General features: G+C 32.9%; 1 protein-coding gene across 5 annotated transcripts in view; it reads right to left on the minus strand.

The window, feature by feature from the left end:
- TBC1D32 (TBC1 domain family member 32) overlaps nt 1-16,932 on the minus strand; it is a 208,218-nt gene that overhangs the window by 16,294 nt on the left and 174,992 nt on the right. For 4 of the 5 annotated variants that reach the window (XM_025864955.2, XM_025864962.2, XM_025864946.2 and 1 more), the window contains 2 exons: nt 15,333-15,473; nt 6,334-6,522 (listed from right to left, as the gene is read on the minus strand). In XM_025864955.2, coding sequence (XP_025720740.1) covers nt 6,334-6,522; nt 15,333-15,473 — 330 coding nt within the window. Of the gene's footprint in view, nt 1-6,333; nt 6,523-15,332; nt 15,474-16,932 lie in introns of those variants that run through there. The other variant, XM_025864977.2, reaches the window with a different exon arrangement.

The raw sequence follows: 16,932 nt of genomic DNA on the forward strand, positions 1-16,932 counted from the left end.
ATTAACTCAGGAAACAAGAGATGTCGGCGAGGATGCAGAGAAGGGGGAACCATCTCACACCGTTAGTGGGAATGCAAACTGGTGCAACTACTCTGGAAAACAGTATGGAGATTCCTCAAACAGTTAAAAATTCAACTATCCCATGACCCAGCAATTACACTACTAGGTATTTATCCAAAGGACATAAATGTAATGATATCGAAAGGGCACATACACCCCAATGTTTATAGCAGCAATGTCCACAATAGCCAAAATATGGAAAGAGCCCAGATGTCCATCAACAGATGAATAAAGAAAATGTGATAGATACAGATATATATATATATATATATACACACACACACACACACACACACACACACACACTGGAATATTAGCCATCAAACAGAAAGAAATCTTAACCATTTGCAATGATGTGGATGGCACTAGAGGGTATTATGCTAAGTGAAATAAGGCAGAGAAAGACAAATACCGTATGATTTCACCCATATGTGGAATTTAAGAAACAAAACAGATGAATATAGGGGAAAGGAAGAAAAAATAAAATGAAAACAGAGGGAGGCAAACTATAAGAGACTCTTAACTACAGGAAACAAACTGAAGGCTGCTGCAGGGGAGGGGCTTTGAGGATGGGGAAATTGGGTGATGGTTATTAAGGAGGGCACTTGATGTAATGAGCACTGGGTTGCACTTATATGCACCTGATGATTCACTAAATTCCATCCCTGAAACTAATAATACAGTATATGTTAACTAAATTGAATTTAAATAAAAAATTTAAAAATAATAAATAATAATTTATAAAATTATTTAAAAATAATAAATAAATAATTTTAACTTAGCTGAGGGATACATGGGCATATGTGATGGCTAGGGAGATGATCCAATCCCGGCTGCGTAAATGAGGGAATAAACCTTGATCAGACACAATGTAAGAGAATGATCCTGACCTAGATCTGAAGTATATGCCAGGTATTACTATGATTTACTAAGATGGCTAGGGGCTAGAGAAGAAAAAATGGGAGCAAAAGTATATAGTCTATCTACGGACTTGGAAAAAAGGCCTATTTTGCTTGCTGTGTTCTCTACACATCTTTTTCTTCAGTTAATAACAAGAGAAGGATGGGACAGGGATGGGGCAGGGATGTAGATATTCAAATAACTGCTTTTTTTTTTTTTTAAAGCACTTGCTATGTGCCAGATAATGTTCTAGAAGTATTTTACAAAAAGATATCACTTAATTCCTCAACAATTCCATGTAATAGGTATTATTTCACAATGAATTATACAGATGAGAAAACTGAGGCACAGAGAGGTTAAGCAAGGTATTCAAGCTTACAGAGCGAGAGAGCCAGAATTTGAATACAGGCAAACTCAAGCGATATAAGAACAATGAAAAACACTTACTGCAAACCACAGTTAACATAAAACTGAACGTGTTTTATCTATTCTCTCAGATGATGAATTACTTTTTGTACTATGTATACTTTTGTCTTTTAAAAGCTTAGCAATTCATGTGATGTTTCTCAGTCTGATCTCCATTCCTTATCCTGTCAACATGTTCTGGTAACAGCAGCAGGAACAACAACAAAATTCCTCTTGACAATTTACTGATTGGATTGAAATTAATCTGATTTTTTCATAATTATAAATTGATTTTGCCATAACATGCAGGATTTAGTTGAAGCATTTTAATTAAGTATTTTGAGCCTTTACAGCCTGAATTTCACTGGAAGGCATTCTTTTCCTAACCGGGCATTTCAGTGAAGTTTTCCCCAAGTTGAACTCAATTGAATTCACAAACTAAAACCAAGATCACTCCCAACCTGTTATCAGGCTAGAGAGAAATGCAATATAGTCAGTTGGTTAAACAGTGGGTCTTCTCAAGTACTATTAAACTCTTTCTACACTGGCTTGCTGTCATGAGTGCGTGAGAGTGAGAAAGAGAGAGGAAGAGAAAGAGACACTCCACTTAAAACAAACTTTAGACTTTCAAGCTCACTGGTATATTTGAGAGTACTGCACTTATTTTTCTGGATGATGTTTTTCTTTCTGGTAAGTGTGATGCCCATCATCTGTCACAGATTAAAACATCCAGGACCCTAAATCCAAGGACTAAGCCCTTCAGCAAACCATCAAAAGTTGTCTTAGCTCAGGACTGATGTATCAATCACTGCATGTGGGAATAATGCACTTATTATACATAAGTATATAATAATGCTGCTCTATTACCAAACCCACTTATTTGTTGTGTCTACAAAGATATTGTGGAAAACTCAGAAAACACCTTGTTGATATCATCTTATATCCATGCCATTCATTTAATCATTTAGTGGTTTAGCCAAAAGAGGAAAAATAAAGTATTTGGGGTTTGGGGATGATTTTGTTTTTCAAGTAAACCTGGTTTGACTATTCATGTTCACCACCTGGTCTAAGAAATTCCAAATCATCTTTTTAATACATTGATCATGAAGAATTGCTCAGTGGGCTATCAGAAATGTAGTCAATGAGTCTAGGCTCCCAATTACCTAATTTAAAATCTCGAGCCTAAACCCAAATGAATACAAATGGGTTAATACTATCTCTATACTATATGCTTCAGACAGATTATTATTCCTAAAGCAATGCTTCTATCATGTTACTTTCTGTCAATAAATGAAGCTTAAACTAGGAAAATTTTAACTGCATATTTTCAATCTTCTGGAACCATCTCATTACCTGAAGTTTCTCAGGATAACTGATAATAGTTGAAAACATGTTTGCGGTTTTTCAATATTTTGGAAAACTTTCAATTGGGCCTGATTATTTGAACATATTTACCATAGTCAGATGCTTATTTTATCTATTTTATATAATGATTCAATGCCCTCCTTTTAAAAAGTTTTATTATGCAAGAAGTATGGACCCATTCTTCCAAAATCAAAACAATAACAATAACAAATACACTAAAAAGTAAAAGTCCTCTGTTCTACTTCACCTCTTCAGAAGCAATCGTATTTAAATATGTATAGTCAGAAAATAACATGTAATCTATGTAAGAATAGTATTATGGTTGTGGTATATAGTTATATGGAGAATTACTGTTTTTTTTTTTCACCCTTTGCACAAGTCTGAGATTTCTGGATTAGAAAGTATAAAACATAATTCCCCAGGTTTAATCCTTATAACTACAGTTGAATGAGAAATTTTTAAATCCTGTAACTATTTCTGACTTGGGTTGTGTTAAAGGGAAGGAAAAATGAACATCACTTTATTACCTAAGGTTTCACTATTGGTTAATATGTGAATAAGTGGAAAAGAGTCTATATATATTTATATACATGGGAAACAACAGGTCATAACAGGACTTTATAAAGTAAAGGGGCATGTAAATGCATATTTAAATAAACCATGCTGGAATTTATCTCACAAGAAAAATAACTGCCCACCAAAAGACATCAGTGAACTTGAGACCTACCTGTTGAAAATAAAACAAAAAATAAAATGGAGTCCAATATCAGAAAGATATTTTTCCTAATCCCTGAGATGAATGCAAACAGAAGGAGTAAGAAGTAAGGTTAGTTCCAGGACAAGTGCTAAAATTAATTCTTTGCCAACGTGTTCTTAGTTTGGATTTAAATCAATTCAATTAAAATTTTAGTAATTTAAATAGGACTTGAGTAGTAACCTTTTCCCCCTCATTTAAAAATTCCTTAGTTTTAAACTGATAGTATTATCAAGAAGTAGTCAACAAAGAGAAGAAACTGCAATAATCACCAACATTAATTAGATTTAAAGAATTTAGTAATGTTTATTACTAAATGTGAACAAAAATAAGTTCATCTTTCCCTTTATATGTATTAGTTGTTTATTCTATCAACAAATACTTATTGGGCACCTATTATATGCCAGGTACTGTTCAAGGCATTGAAAATACATAAGTAAACGAGATGGACAAAATCACTGTCCTTGTGGAACATAAACATTATACTGAGGAAGACTGACAAAAATATACATTAAAAAATTTCAGCTAGTGACAAATACTCTAAGAGAAACTGAAGTGGGATAAAAGGTTAGAGCATTACAGGTTAGAGGATATTATAAGGTCCTGGGAAAATTTCAGACTCTGAAATTCCTATAATTGACCACAGTAGTGATGAAAGTATCACTTACTAAAAAGGACCCCACATTTTGTTCTCAACATAATCCCCATTTGTTTAACCATCCCTGTTCTCCAAATTACTTCTTGCAGATAATTGTTTTCTTTTTCTACCTAAGTTTTCCTTTTACATGTACAATCATTGTCTTGGTATATTTTTTTCATTAAAAATGTTCCTAAGGAGTACCTGGGTGGCTCAGTCGGTTGAGCATCCAACTCTTGATTTCAGCTCAGGTTATGTTCTTGGGACAGTGAGATGGAGCCCTGCATCAGGCTACCTACTGGGCATGGAGCCTGCTTAAGATTCTCTCTCCCCCTGCCCCTCACCCCCACCATGCTCATGCTGACTCTCGCTCTCTCTCTCTCAAAAAAAAAAAAAAAAGTTCCTAAGATAGCAATTCTAGTGATATATGTAGACAGTTTGAGACCTTTTGAATTCAGTATTAATGAAATAAAAATTCTTGATAGTTTGGCAATCTTGAATAATCAATGATGTTTATTTATAGAACATCATGATTAAAGGGAAAGAGCTCTGACAAGTATCTAGTGGTAAAGAATAACGATAAAATTAAAACTACAATGAGATACCACCTCACACCAGTCAGAATGGCTAAAATTAACAAGTCAGGAAATGACAGATGTTCACGAGGATGCAGAGAAGGGGGAACCCTCCTACACTGTTGGTGGGAATGTAAGCTGGTGCAGCCACTCTGGAAAACAGAATGGAAGTTCTTCAAAAAGTTGAAAATAGAGCTACCCTATGCCTAGCAATTGCACTACTGGGTATTTACCCAAAGATATAAATGTAGTAATCGAAGGGGCACCTGCACCCCAATGTTTATAGCAGCAATGTCCACAATAGCCAAACTATGGAAAAAGCCCAGATGTCCATCACAGATGAATGAATAAAGAAATGTGGTGTATATATACATACATATATATATATGTATGTATACACACACACACACACACACACACACACAAAATGGAATATTATGCATCCATCAAAAAAAGGAAACCTTGCCATTTGCAATGACACAGATGGAACTAGAGGGTATGATGCTAAGTGAAATAAGTCAATCAGAGAAAGACAATAATCATATGATCTCACTGATATATGGAAATTGAGAAACAACATAGAGGATTATAGGGGAAAAGAGGAAAAAATGAAACAAGATGAAACCAGAGAGGGAGACAAACCACAAGAGACTCTTAATCTCAGGAAACAAACTGAAGGTTGCTGGAGTGGAGGGGGGTGGGAGGGATGGGGTGGCTCGGGATGGACACTGGGGAGGGTTATGTGTTGTGGGGAGTGCTGTGTATTGTGTAAGACTGATGAATCACAGACCTATACCCCTGAAACAAATAATACATTATGTTAATTTTAAAAAGTAAAAAAAATAATGATAAAATTAATTAACAGAAATTATTTGCTGATCTAGAGAAAACCTAGCAAAGGACAAATGCTGGTTTTGGTGTATGCATGTGTATGTGTGTCTGTGGGATGGTGAAGGGAGCAGGGGGAGGGAAATACTTGAGGGAATCTCTCAAATTCAAGGAGAGATTTTAACTTAAGACAAATACAGTTGGATTTCCATCAAGAATTGCACACAGGGATGCATTTATATAACTGTATTTCCTAAAGTTCGGAGCTTCAAAACACACTATTGTGAGAGAGAAAGCAAGTTATATTTTGTTTTAAAATATTAACTTACATAATGTAGTGACTTTTTAAAAAGAATGTTATGATAGAATAATCTTTCATGGAAACATTCTATAGAAATAGGTGAAAGTTTAAAAAAATATAGAATATGAAGGCACAGGAAATTGCATGAAATATTTTTAAAATGTTTCAAACCTCTGTCCTAACATAGTAGCTTGAGCTTTTAGTGACCAGATAAGATATAAAAAATAGACAGATAGATAGATACAGATATGAAATACATCTTGTGGGATAGAACACTGGCTAACAGACATCTCAGCTTCTTCACACTGCAGTCCCACCACTCCCTAGTGTGTCATCTTGAGCAACTTAAGTTGGTGCCTCAGTTTCCGCATCTCTAAAACGAGAATAATAGTACCTACCTCTTAAGGTTGTTTTCAGATGATCGTCAAGAAAAGTGTCTGACATATAAGCATCCCATCAAAGTTAGCTATGAACTCTTAACCACAATTTTCCCCCTAAAGTTACTTACTTTTAGGAAAACCTGCAGATCTTGAGTCTGAGTGTGCTGCAGAATGTCTTGCTGCAGATGTTTGAATATAGCTATACAGAGATACACTTGATAATCAGGACCAAGGAAAACACAAGTAGCAATATAATGGCAGATTTCTATCCAGTCTAAATAATTCCAAAAACACTGAGTTATCCATTGCAGGCAAATCTAGAAAAAAAGAAGTTACTTCACTAGAAAGCTTATAAAACCATACTTTAAAAAAGCAGTAACCACTAACTCACACAAAACTAATGAAGAGCTTGGCACATGATCCAAATGGAAAGACATCCTAGGATGCTTCATCTATTTGCTTAATGTGTGAGAAAACTTTCATGGCCTAGGGACTCAAGACTTAGAGGTAACTCACGGTGTTCATACTGCTCATATACGTATTGCTAAATGCCTTCTTTATTCATACAGTCCTCTTACCCACAACATCAGTCTGCTCTCTACAGATAACAAATGCTAACAGACCATTTTAATTCAGAGATGTTAGTTTTTTCTACCCTACCTATAATCACAGATGTATAATTATGCAGATGACAGATTGCTAAATGTTACATAAATGCAAATGGACTCTTGCTGAATCAAAAAATCATTTAAACCAAACAGGATTATATAACATAAAAAGTGGGAGTTAATGTAGAAAATAAAAGTGAGACTTTTACAAAAATCATTTATGTTACTCTTTGAGTAACATTCAGATTGTTCAGATTATAAAAGGAATACGTGCCCATTGCAGAAAAAAAATAGAAAGAGTAAAAAAAAAAAAAAAGCATAGTAACAGTGGCACAGTGATGAACACTGTTAACATTTTGGTACATCAATGCTATGGGTGGAATTGTGTCTCTCCCCCAAAAGTATGTCCAAGTTCTAAACAACCCACAGTGCTTGTGCATGTGACACTATTTGGAAACAGGGTTTTTACAGAGGTAATCAAGATAAAATGAGATCACTAGGGTGAGTCCTATCCTAATATGACTGGTATCAGATAAAAAGGGAAAATGTGAACACAGAAACACAGAGGGAAGATGAAAAGGCACACATGGGGAATGTCATATGAAGACAGAGGACTGGAAGATGGCATTTACAAGTCAAAACCATCTAAGGCTATCAGAACCTAGGAGAGAGGCATCAAACAGTTCTTTCCCTAGTGCCTTCAGAGGGAACACAGTCTTGCTAACACTTTCATTCTGGACTGCTGGCCTCCAAAATTGTGAGTCAATAAATTTCTGTTGTTTTAAGCTACCCAGTTCATACTGTTTTGGTACTGCAGTCCTAGGAAACTAAGATAATTACTTTCCAGTATTCTAATTTTCATTTATGATTTACAAATTACCACTGAAGAAATATTTCCTTTGTTGAATCTCTTCCCTTATACTTTTGTTTTTGGCGGTGGGGAGCAGGGAATGGGAACAGATATGATGGCTTATCTCAATTTGTCATAGATCTAAAAAACAGATGTACAAATCTTCCTTTTTTGTTCTATGATTTTACCCTTTTAAAGATATATTCTTGAATACTTTCTAAAACTCATTTTTTTAGATCTGATTCAATATGGGGAATGCTGATTCTACCATTAAGTGGCTTCAACATGGTGTTTTAGTCTACTCAGGCTAGCATAACAAAGTACCACAGACTAGGTGACTTAAATAACAGAAATGTATCTTCTCACAGTTCTGCAGAAGTCTAAGATCAAGGTGTTGGCAGGATTGGACCTCTCTCCTTGGCTTGTAGATGCCAATCTTCTATGTTTTCACCTGGTCTTCCACTGGATATCTGTGCCCAAATTTCTTCTTTTAAGGACTGTAGACAAATGGGATTAGGGCCTACCCTAATGTATCTCATTTTAACTTAACCCTTTAAAGACCCTGTCTCCAAATATAGTCATTCTGAGGGTAGTGGTGGTGAAGATTATATGAGTTTTGGGGGTGGGGTGACACAATTCAGCTCATACCAGATGGTATTAATGAATTTTGTTTTCCCTCTGTTATTACTTATGTCAACCAATAACATTTTAATTTCAGCTATTATAGGCATATCTTTCTATCTCATTTTCTACTCATATTTCCTATTATTGATAATGCCAACTACATATCACTAATATTTTCTTCTGGTTTTTTTACTAATTCCATTCTCAGGTACAAGATTTTGCTTTTATAAATATTATGAGCCCATTCTATAAGGCTCAAAATCTAGTCATAGAGCCTATGAGTTAAGTCAGTATTGAATTTTATCTATGAATGCCCAATGTTATCAACAGGTAGAATATATTTGATTTCCTTTTGTCCCAGCTTTAGTCTTAGCACTAATAGGATTCTTCTCCCAGATCTTGACCTGCAGGGTAGCCTGGCATGCAGAGCTCATTACCAAACTTCCATTGCCCACATAATACGGCTCTACAGCACTGGGGAGAAAATATCTTCTACTCTTACTTTACTAGATAGGTTGAAGCAGTCATTTTTAGAAAAAAAAATACTTTTAATTCCTTTAATGCACTGCTGCCTCTGTTCTTTGCTATAGCTATTAATGCCAAGCAACTTATGGCCATACTGTTAATAAAAATGAGTCTCTGGATGAATTAAGGAGAAACAAAAGAAGAGTAGAAATTCGTACAGATGATCCCTGCAGCCACAAAAGGCAGTTCCCATTCTGCTGTCAGTTTTAGGGGTGAGTGACATGTAGACAGAGATGAGGGGTCACAGCATTTGTCCATCTTTTTCAGCAGCCTTACTGTTCTAGAGGTTGGACAGTGTGAAACTGCTGATCCTCAACTCATTTTGATCTTGAAACCTCACAACTTTATATGGTTCAAACAAAGATATCTGAAGTTAAAATATATGTAGGGAGATACTTATCTTTATTGGTTAAAAGAAAGCCACCCCAAAATCTGCAATTAGTTCTTTCTTATACATAGTTATTACTGCAGTTTTCTGGCATTTACATACATTCAAGCATTGTTTTCTGTACATTGTCTATTTTTCTTCCATTAAACAGAAATAATGCCTGTCTTTTTCTACATATGGGAAATTTAGGAAAGGAAAATGAGATTATAACTGAAAGCACTTTGAAAGTATATAAAGCACTATATAAATGTTACTCTATAACAAAGTATAGATGTTTATTATTCATTTAATATTTATCAAGTACCTAATATACAAACAAGCATTATAATTTTTAAGTGAACAAAAGACATTTAGTCCCTGCTCTCATAGAGCTGACACTCAAAGGGGAGATGTACACTTTTTAAATATATGTCCCTCTTCATTTGGCAGAAATTTTATCAGCTAATCTGTGTGCAAGATGATTTAGAATCATTAAACTGTAATAGAATTCTAAAATCACATTCCCCTAGAAGAGTGAGCAATGAGTCACAGTATTTAATCCTTAAGCAAATAACTTCTCTCTTTATAGAATGCAAAGGTTTGCAAATCAGCTAACAATCTAGAATTCTAAAAAGATAGAGGAAATAGTATGTGTCCAAGCAGAATGATAAACTCATAAAACATTTTTTATTATGGAATTTTTCAAATATATATATAAAAGGGAAAACAGTACATGAACCAGACCCATCAGAGATTCAAAATTTTGATTGGTAAGGTTCTTCAGCACATTTCCCGCTCCAGATTCCCCTTCTTTAAACTTTTTGAAAGAAATACATCATAAGTTGCTATAAATTATATCTGTGTTTGCTTTAAAACACACAGAAAATCTCAGTTACCAGTGGCATCAGTTTTTCTTTTTATCTATCACACAAGACAAAAATAATCTTAGAAAACCAGCACTACCACAAGTAATATGATTACTTAAAACAGTATTTTTGCTGTTCTTTGTCTTTAGACAACATATCACTTGACACAGATTCCTGTGTTTTAAAGTGATTCTCATGAGTTTATACTATCCAATGTGTAGTTAGGTTCATTTGATTCAGTTTGACTTTGTATTCTTAGGGACAGAATTTGTTTATTTTGTTGGTTACATGTATTTATATCACTATATAAAAAAATATTTAAATGATTCCAAAGTAAAAATATAAAAGTAAGGTATATTCCCTGACTCTTCAGCTCATTCCTTCCCTATCCCTATAAGCAATCGTTTAAAAAAATGTGGTATATTCTTTCATGTTTTTAATAAAACACATTTGTACATGCATTTGTATGTTCACTCTTTCTTGTATAAATGGTAACATACTAAACACTCTCTTCACCTTTTTATCACTTAACAAAGGATCCTGAATATCACTCCAACACAATATACAGGGGTATTTTTCATTTTTACAACTGCATGGTATTCCACCACAGATAAGCCATAATTTTTCAACCAAACACCTATTTATAGATGTTTGCAGTTTTTAGTCTTTTGATACTATAATCAGTGCTATAACAAACATTTGTATGTATTTTCAAATTTTTGTGAGATAATCTCCCGGATAGATTTCTATACATGAGATTGCTGGGTTAAAGGGTAAATGCACGTAAAATTTTGCTAGACACTGCCAAATTCCCTCTTATAAGTCCAAAGATGTACTGCATCTTCAAAACTAAGAAGCTGAGTTCTTCTATTCATCAAAAAAAATTAGTGATGAAATGGTTTACAAAGAAAGTGAAACAAACTAATTACATTTGTTTTTATAGTAAAACCAACGTTCTTTAAACCTAATTACTTTTTAAAACATTTAAATGGTGTTTTAGGCCTAGGTGTTTAGGTGTTTCCAAGTGATTTAGAAAATCACTTGTATGATATACATGAAAATGTACCACAACCTTCCTAGGAAATTCTGCTCTTCAACCATACTTAAGCTATTAAAGGACATTAAGATGCAACACTGAGATAAACATAATTATTTTATCTGAGGTAAATTATTCTCACTTGTATCTAGATCTAAAAAACAATCTTCAAAAAATTCCGTAAGAATTAAGTAAAAAGTTTGGTTAAAACAATTTTTTATGGATACCTGATTAAGTCAGAATAAGTATAAATTAAATGACCAAGTTTTATGACTCAAAGACAATGTTTTTACAACTCTTCTGGCTTCATTTTATTTGCTCTCACCATAGAAAGAATATTAGCAAAGAAAGAAAGAAAACTAATTTCAAAATCAAAAGATGTGGCTTCAAGTGAAGTCCTTGCTATCAAGGTAACCTCAATAAGTCAATTCACTGACTTCACTGATTCTGAATTTCTACTTCTGTCACATGAAGTAGTCAAAATTTTGAATGAGATAAGCTCTGGAAATACATCTTTACACTGCAAAGAGTTGTTATACATAAGAGTATTTCTGTTGTACTTCTAGGCAAGATACTATATCACACACCCGAAGAACCTCAAGATAAATCAGGCACACATACCTTTAAGGATCTTCAACTATTAAAGAGATAAAGGACACATCTGTGTCCTATTCCACAAGGCAAGATATAGATTTCTACTGAAGTATAGAAACAATACACAAATTCAAATCTACTTGTAGTTCATTGAAGAAAAATTTTCCATTTGGACAAACATAAAGGATAAGTAGCTGACACAAAGATGTGGCACAGGGAGAAAGAAGGTACTATTTCAAGTGATAACATCAGCAACATGAGAGGAGGGAAAGCCTGGGGAGATAGAGATACATATATATAGATAGATAGATAGATAGATAGATAGATAGATATAGATATGTAGACATTTATGAATAGAGCATGAATAAGAAACATTCTGCTTTGCATTTATATAATTCTGCATTTTCAAAAAACACTATGTCACAAAATATGAAACGTTAAGAATAGTTTTTTTTTTTAAATCCAGTCTTCATGATGGGAGGAGGAGAAAAAAACAGCAAAGGAGAAACAACCATGAGGTTTTTCTAAAGTATATTCAGAGGATTATCCATGTTAGCCCATTTGTGGACACAGTAGAGTACAATGATATGCAGAATAAATACACCAAGGAATTATAAGAGATAAATCATTAAAGATATGTGGTACTTCTTAAGCTAGGAAAGTTAAATAAAGTACAATAAGGAAAGTGTTTTACCAAAGGATAAAATTCATCAAAAAGTTAATTAGAATATGTGATTTTTCTGTTCATTTAAAAAGGAGGACTATATATTTGGAATTTCTATTTTCCACTCTCAGTTACTCTTAAACTCTAATCAACATATATTTCTATTTTAATTTTTTTTGTATTCTAGTTGAACATATATTTTTACTCTAGAGACATATGTATTTTATTTAGCAACCTACTCACAAATCCTTCATTAATCAACCAATCCCTTAGTGTCTGTAAATACACAACTTCAAAAAGCACTGCTCCTAATTAGATCAAAATGAATAAGCTTTGAAATACGAAATCTGTATCCAAATGATTACTTAAGCACCTACACCTATTCGTTACTTAAAAGTTGTTTCATATTTTATAATTAGCAGTAAAATGGCAAATAATATCAACAAAGCAATGATATATATTTAAGGAAGAAAATGATTAGCTCACAAGAGCCGTTAAAAAGGCATTTTTACATTAGATAATTTAAGAAACATAACAACATTACTGCTTGGAAATAATGCAGTGGGTTTTATTAGATAAATCTGCTACATATATGCAATTTCAAATTGATAAATGCCAAAATAATAAAAAGGTATCGAATTGATACAGTGAGGCCAGAGGTACTACAAGTTTCCCCACAGTTCATGGTAGTCTATTTTAAAATTTAAAGGATATATGTTAGGAACTAATAAATGATTGAAGGCATTAGACAACATATATTACTCAAGACTAGAATGGCAAAAAGAGCTCTCAGGAACATTTTGTTCCCTAGCTTGGATTTTTAGAAGAGTAGAAAGAATAGATTATTCAGCTTACAGTAAACATTTAGGTATCTACTTCCAACCAGAATTCAACATTTTATGATTCAAAATTTCCAAAAATGTTTTAGGTACATGCCAAGTAAGAGCTACAACTGCTCAGGAAAGAATATTCCTTTTCATTACATGCAATTCCTTGTTATATTTAGACTAATAACTTCAGGAAATTTAGAACTCAACAGGCACAGTAACCAGATGCAAGTAAATGTAATTACATGACATAAGGGCTCTTCAAAATAAGTCTAAAGGCACATTACCAAGAACTATATGGTCTAGTTAAGAGGAAAGGTTGCCAGGAGGACAAATCCAAGGAAATTCAACCATTGTTTACTATTAAGAAATCTATCAATGGTCACATAAACAAGTCACATAAACCCCAAGATCAAGATAACCTTAACCCTAGAGGAACTTGACAAAATTCAACATTCTTATTTGATTAAAAGAAAGGAAACAAAAATCAATATTTTACATAAAGTAGAGGATTCTTCCATAGCACGACAGGGAATAATTCTCTTAATGGTGAAATACTAGATGATTTCTTAATAATTGTTCAAGTCTAAAACAAGCAAGCCACTACTTAGAATTATTCTGGAAAAATTACAGAATTTAATTAACAATGAAACAGAAATAAAATACATTACAAAATTGGAAAAAACACAAATCTAGAAAAAAATGTACGACCTAATGATTATAGAAAATTTAATGCCCTCACTAATTATTAACAGTAACCACAAAGGAAATAAAATTGAAAAAGAGATTTCAAGCTACACTACTTAGAAATATCTGTAATAAGAAAGATATTACACCTATATGGAAAAAATATACAACTTTAGTAAAATATAATACAAAGAAAATAAATGGAAAAACTTACTACATTCCTAGATAGAAAGGCTGAGTCAGTAAGGACATAAACTATAAATTACTTTGAGAAAAGTGAACATAATAGCATTTTATCCACATCCAAATGCCCAATTTGAAACAGGAAAAATCACTTTAGAGGGCATATAAAGGAATCAATAGAAATAGTTAAATTAGCTTTTTCAGGGGGAAGTTAGGAAGTGTATAATAGGCTGATTCTTACCAGCATTAAGACATAATATAAGGATGTAATAAGAAAAATGTAATAAATAATACAATAGTAAATACATAAAAACACTAACAGCAAATAAGTAAGTAATAAATTACAATAGTAAATAAAATACATAACAGGAATTGAAGAGATTTGGGTAGTGGGGTTACTTTTAAAGAACATACAAATCAATAAAAACACGCTAAGACAGGTAGGTAAGCAATTAAGAAGATTCAATATTAATTAGGCTATGGAATTACAGTCAACCTTGCTAATTTTTAAAAATTCACAAAATTTTAAAAAGAGAAAACGCCACCTATTACTTTAGCTATTAGTTTTGAAAAAGCCTAATACCCAGACCTGAAAAACAGATACTTTCTTCATTTCTGTTAGAAGAGTAAGATCAAAGCAACTTGATAATATGTGTCAACAGTCTTAAAAGTGTTCATATCTTTTGGTTGAGTATTTCTACCTTCTGGAACTCTGTTCTAAAGATTTAATTCTAAAAACAGAAAAAGGTTTAAGCTCTAAAATTTTAAGTTGTAGCCTGCTTTTAACAGTAAAAAATAATACACCCCTCCACTGCCTATGCACAGGAGGCACTCCTGCATGTGACAAGCACAACTCCAGGCCCTGGAAAAATCATTAATCCTTCCCAGATCCCGAGAGCAGAAATAGAGAGCTGGGCTTTCTTGTTAGGTTAAGATACAGTATCTCAAATGCCAGATGTTCAGTCTTAAGAATTCTTACCCTCAGTTACCTCACTTAATCCTTACATTAGCCTTAGGAAGCAGATATTATCTCCATTAAAAAGCCTACATGTCATAGACTTCCAGAATGTCTATGTCCTTGAATAGTTGAACTTGAAATCTGAATGCCAGGAATCTACTATAAAGAAATCTGTATATTGTAACAGACTTAGGGGAAAAAATTCAGTTAGAAAAGTATGAATACTTATAAAATGATCTTATTAATTTAAATGTATTTCCTATATTTGATGAGAATTTAACTTTCTTTAAAGACACTGAGATCTGAGAGTTGAAGAAATGCTATTTCTTCTGGATTACCTGGGATGGTGCAAAACCAGACATGTGAAAAGCTGAAAACACAAGTGGCACCTCCACCTTCAGGAGCATTTCAATGTAGTGAGTGCTGCAAAAATATACTGGATGGATGCCAGATTCTATAGTGTCAGTAGCTAGGTACCTCTGCATAAAAAGGAGAAACAGAATTAATGAACATGCGACTAATGTAAAATAATCAAACCAATTTACCTAAGTCTTTTGCTTTGAGTTGCTATTTCAAAATTAATGTGGTGGCATAACAAGTTATTGCAAACATTATAATTATGTAAGCTAAAAAGTCAGAATGTTATAAACATTGCAGAAAGAATAAATCTCAATTAAGGCAATATTTATACCTTCCAAGACAAAGGAATAAAGTTAATACTGTAATTCAGTGCCTTGTGAAATGAAGGGGATGGCTGTTGCATGAAAGAATAAAAGTACGAGTACACAAGTAATAAAGCTTTACATTTCAGTACTTGAGTGTATTTCTAATATGCTGGCTATCCAGCTGGCTTTGGCCAATGATTCTATCACATTAAAAAGTTTTAGTTTGTCAGCTCTTTGGGATATCTGCATAGTCCCCTTTTTCGAAGATAATATTAACCTAAATCTGAACTTGAGATACTAATAACTGAAATTGGGAACTCCATAAGAAATATATCACTAAAACTGGGAAAAAATGCATAATGCATTCCCATCAAAGTTCTTAGATCAGCTCTTTTCTATATATTTCTATAATAATTACATATTAATCTTACATAATTTATATATTTTATATTTTACATTTATTTATATGCCCATTTATATAGGTGTCGATATATGTACACACATCTTCCAAACTGGCATTTTTCTCCAATTTCTTCATAAAGTTGGTTATATTTTCAGTTTGGCTCTTAGGTATAATTTATGTCATCATGATCACTCTATAATACTTCAATGAGTGTTACTATAAATCCAATATCGAATCACAACATTTTAAAACAAAGAATAAACTTGGGAGGTATCATTTTATGTCAAGAAAAACTGACAGACTAGCAACTATACCCAATAGACTTATACCAAAAATTTATAATCAAATTAATTCTGAAGAATGGATAATTAAGAAACTTCTTCCAGAAAGGCATTTTATGTTCTTTACTGGGTAACTGTAATAAAGAAAATTAATGCTTTTAAATTAAAACAAACCAACTTATATATAACAATTATATACAAGTTAAAATGAGGATTTCTTTCAAACTTTATTGCTAAAGTGCTTTTAAGGATTTAGGTTTGAGTTATATACTAAAATTTCTGAAACCAGTAAGATGATTTATCAGTGGTTTTTCCGTTTTATCATTTATCATCATAAAGGACAATTTACCATTTCACACTGCATATATATTTATAGGAATATATATATAGAAATATATATTTTTGTGACAGGTTCTCAGAGATACCTCAGAGTACACACACAAAGAATTAATTTATATACTGATGACTGGAGACATACGATAGCACATTAAGTGGACATCTTATAGCCAACCTCAGGTGAATGTCTAGGACAAAAAATAAACTTTCTTGAGTAGTTAAAAATAATATAAACTTAGGGGCACTGGGGTGG

This window comes from Callorhinus ursinus, unplaced genomic scaffold (assembly GCF_003265705.2).
Source record: "Callorhinus ursinus isolate GAN/ISIS: 27379988/994484 unplaced genomic scaffold, GSC_fseal_2.0 scaffold6, whole genome shotgun sequence".
NCBI lineage: Eukaryota > Metazoa > Chordata > Mammalia > Carnivora > Otariidae > Callorhinus > Callorhinus ursinus.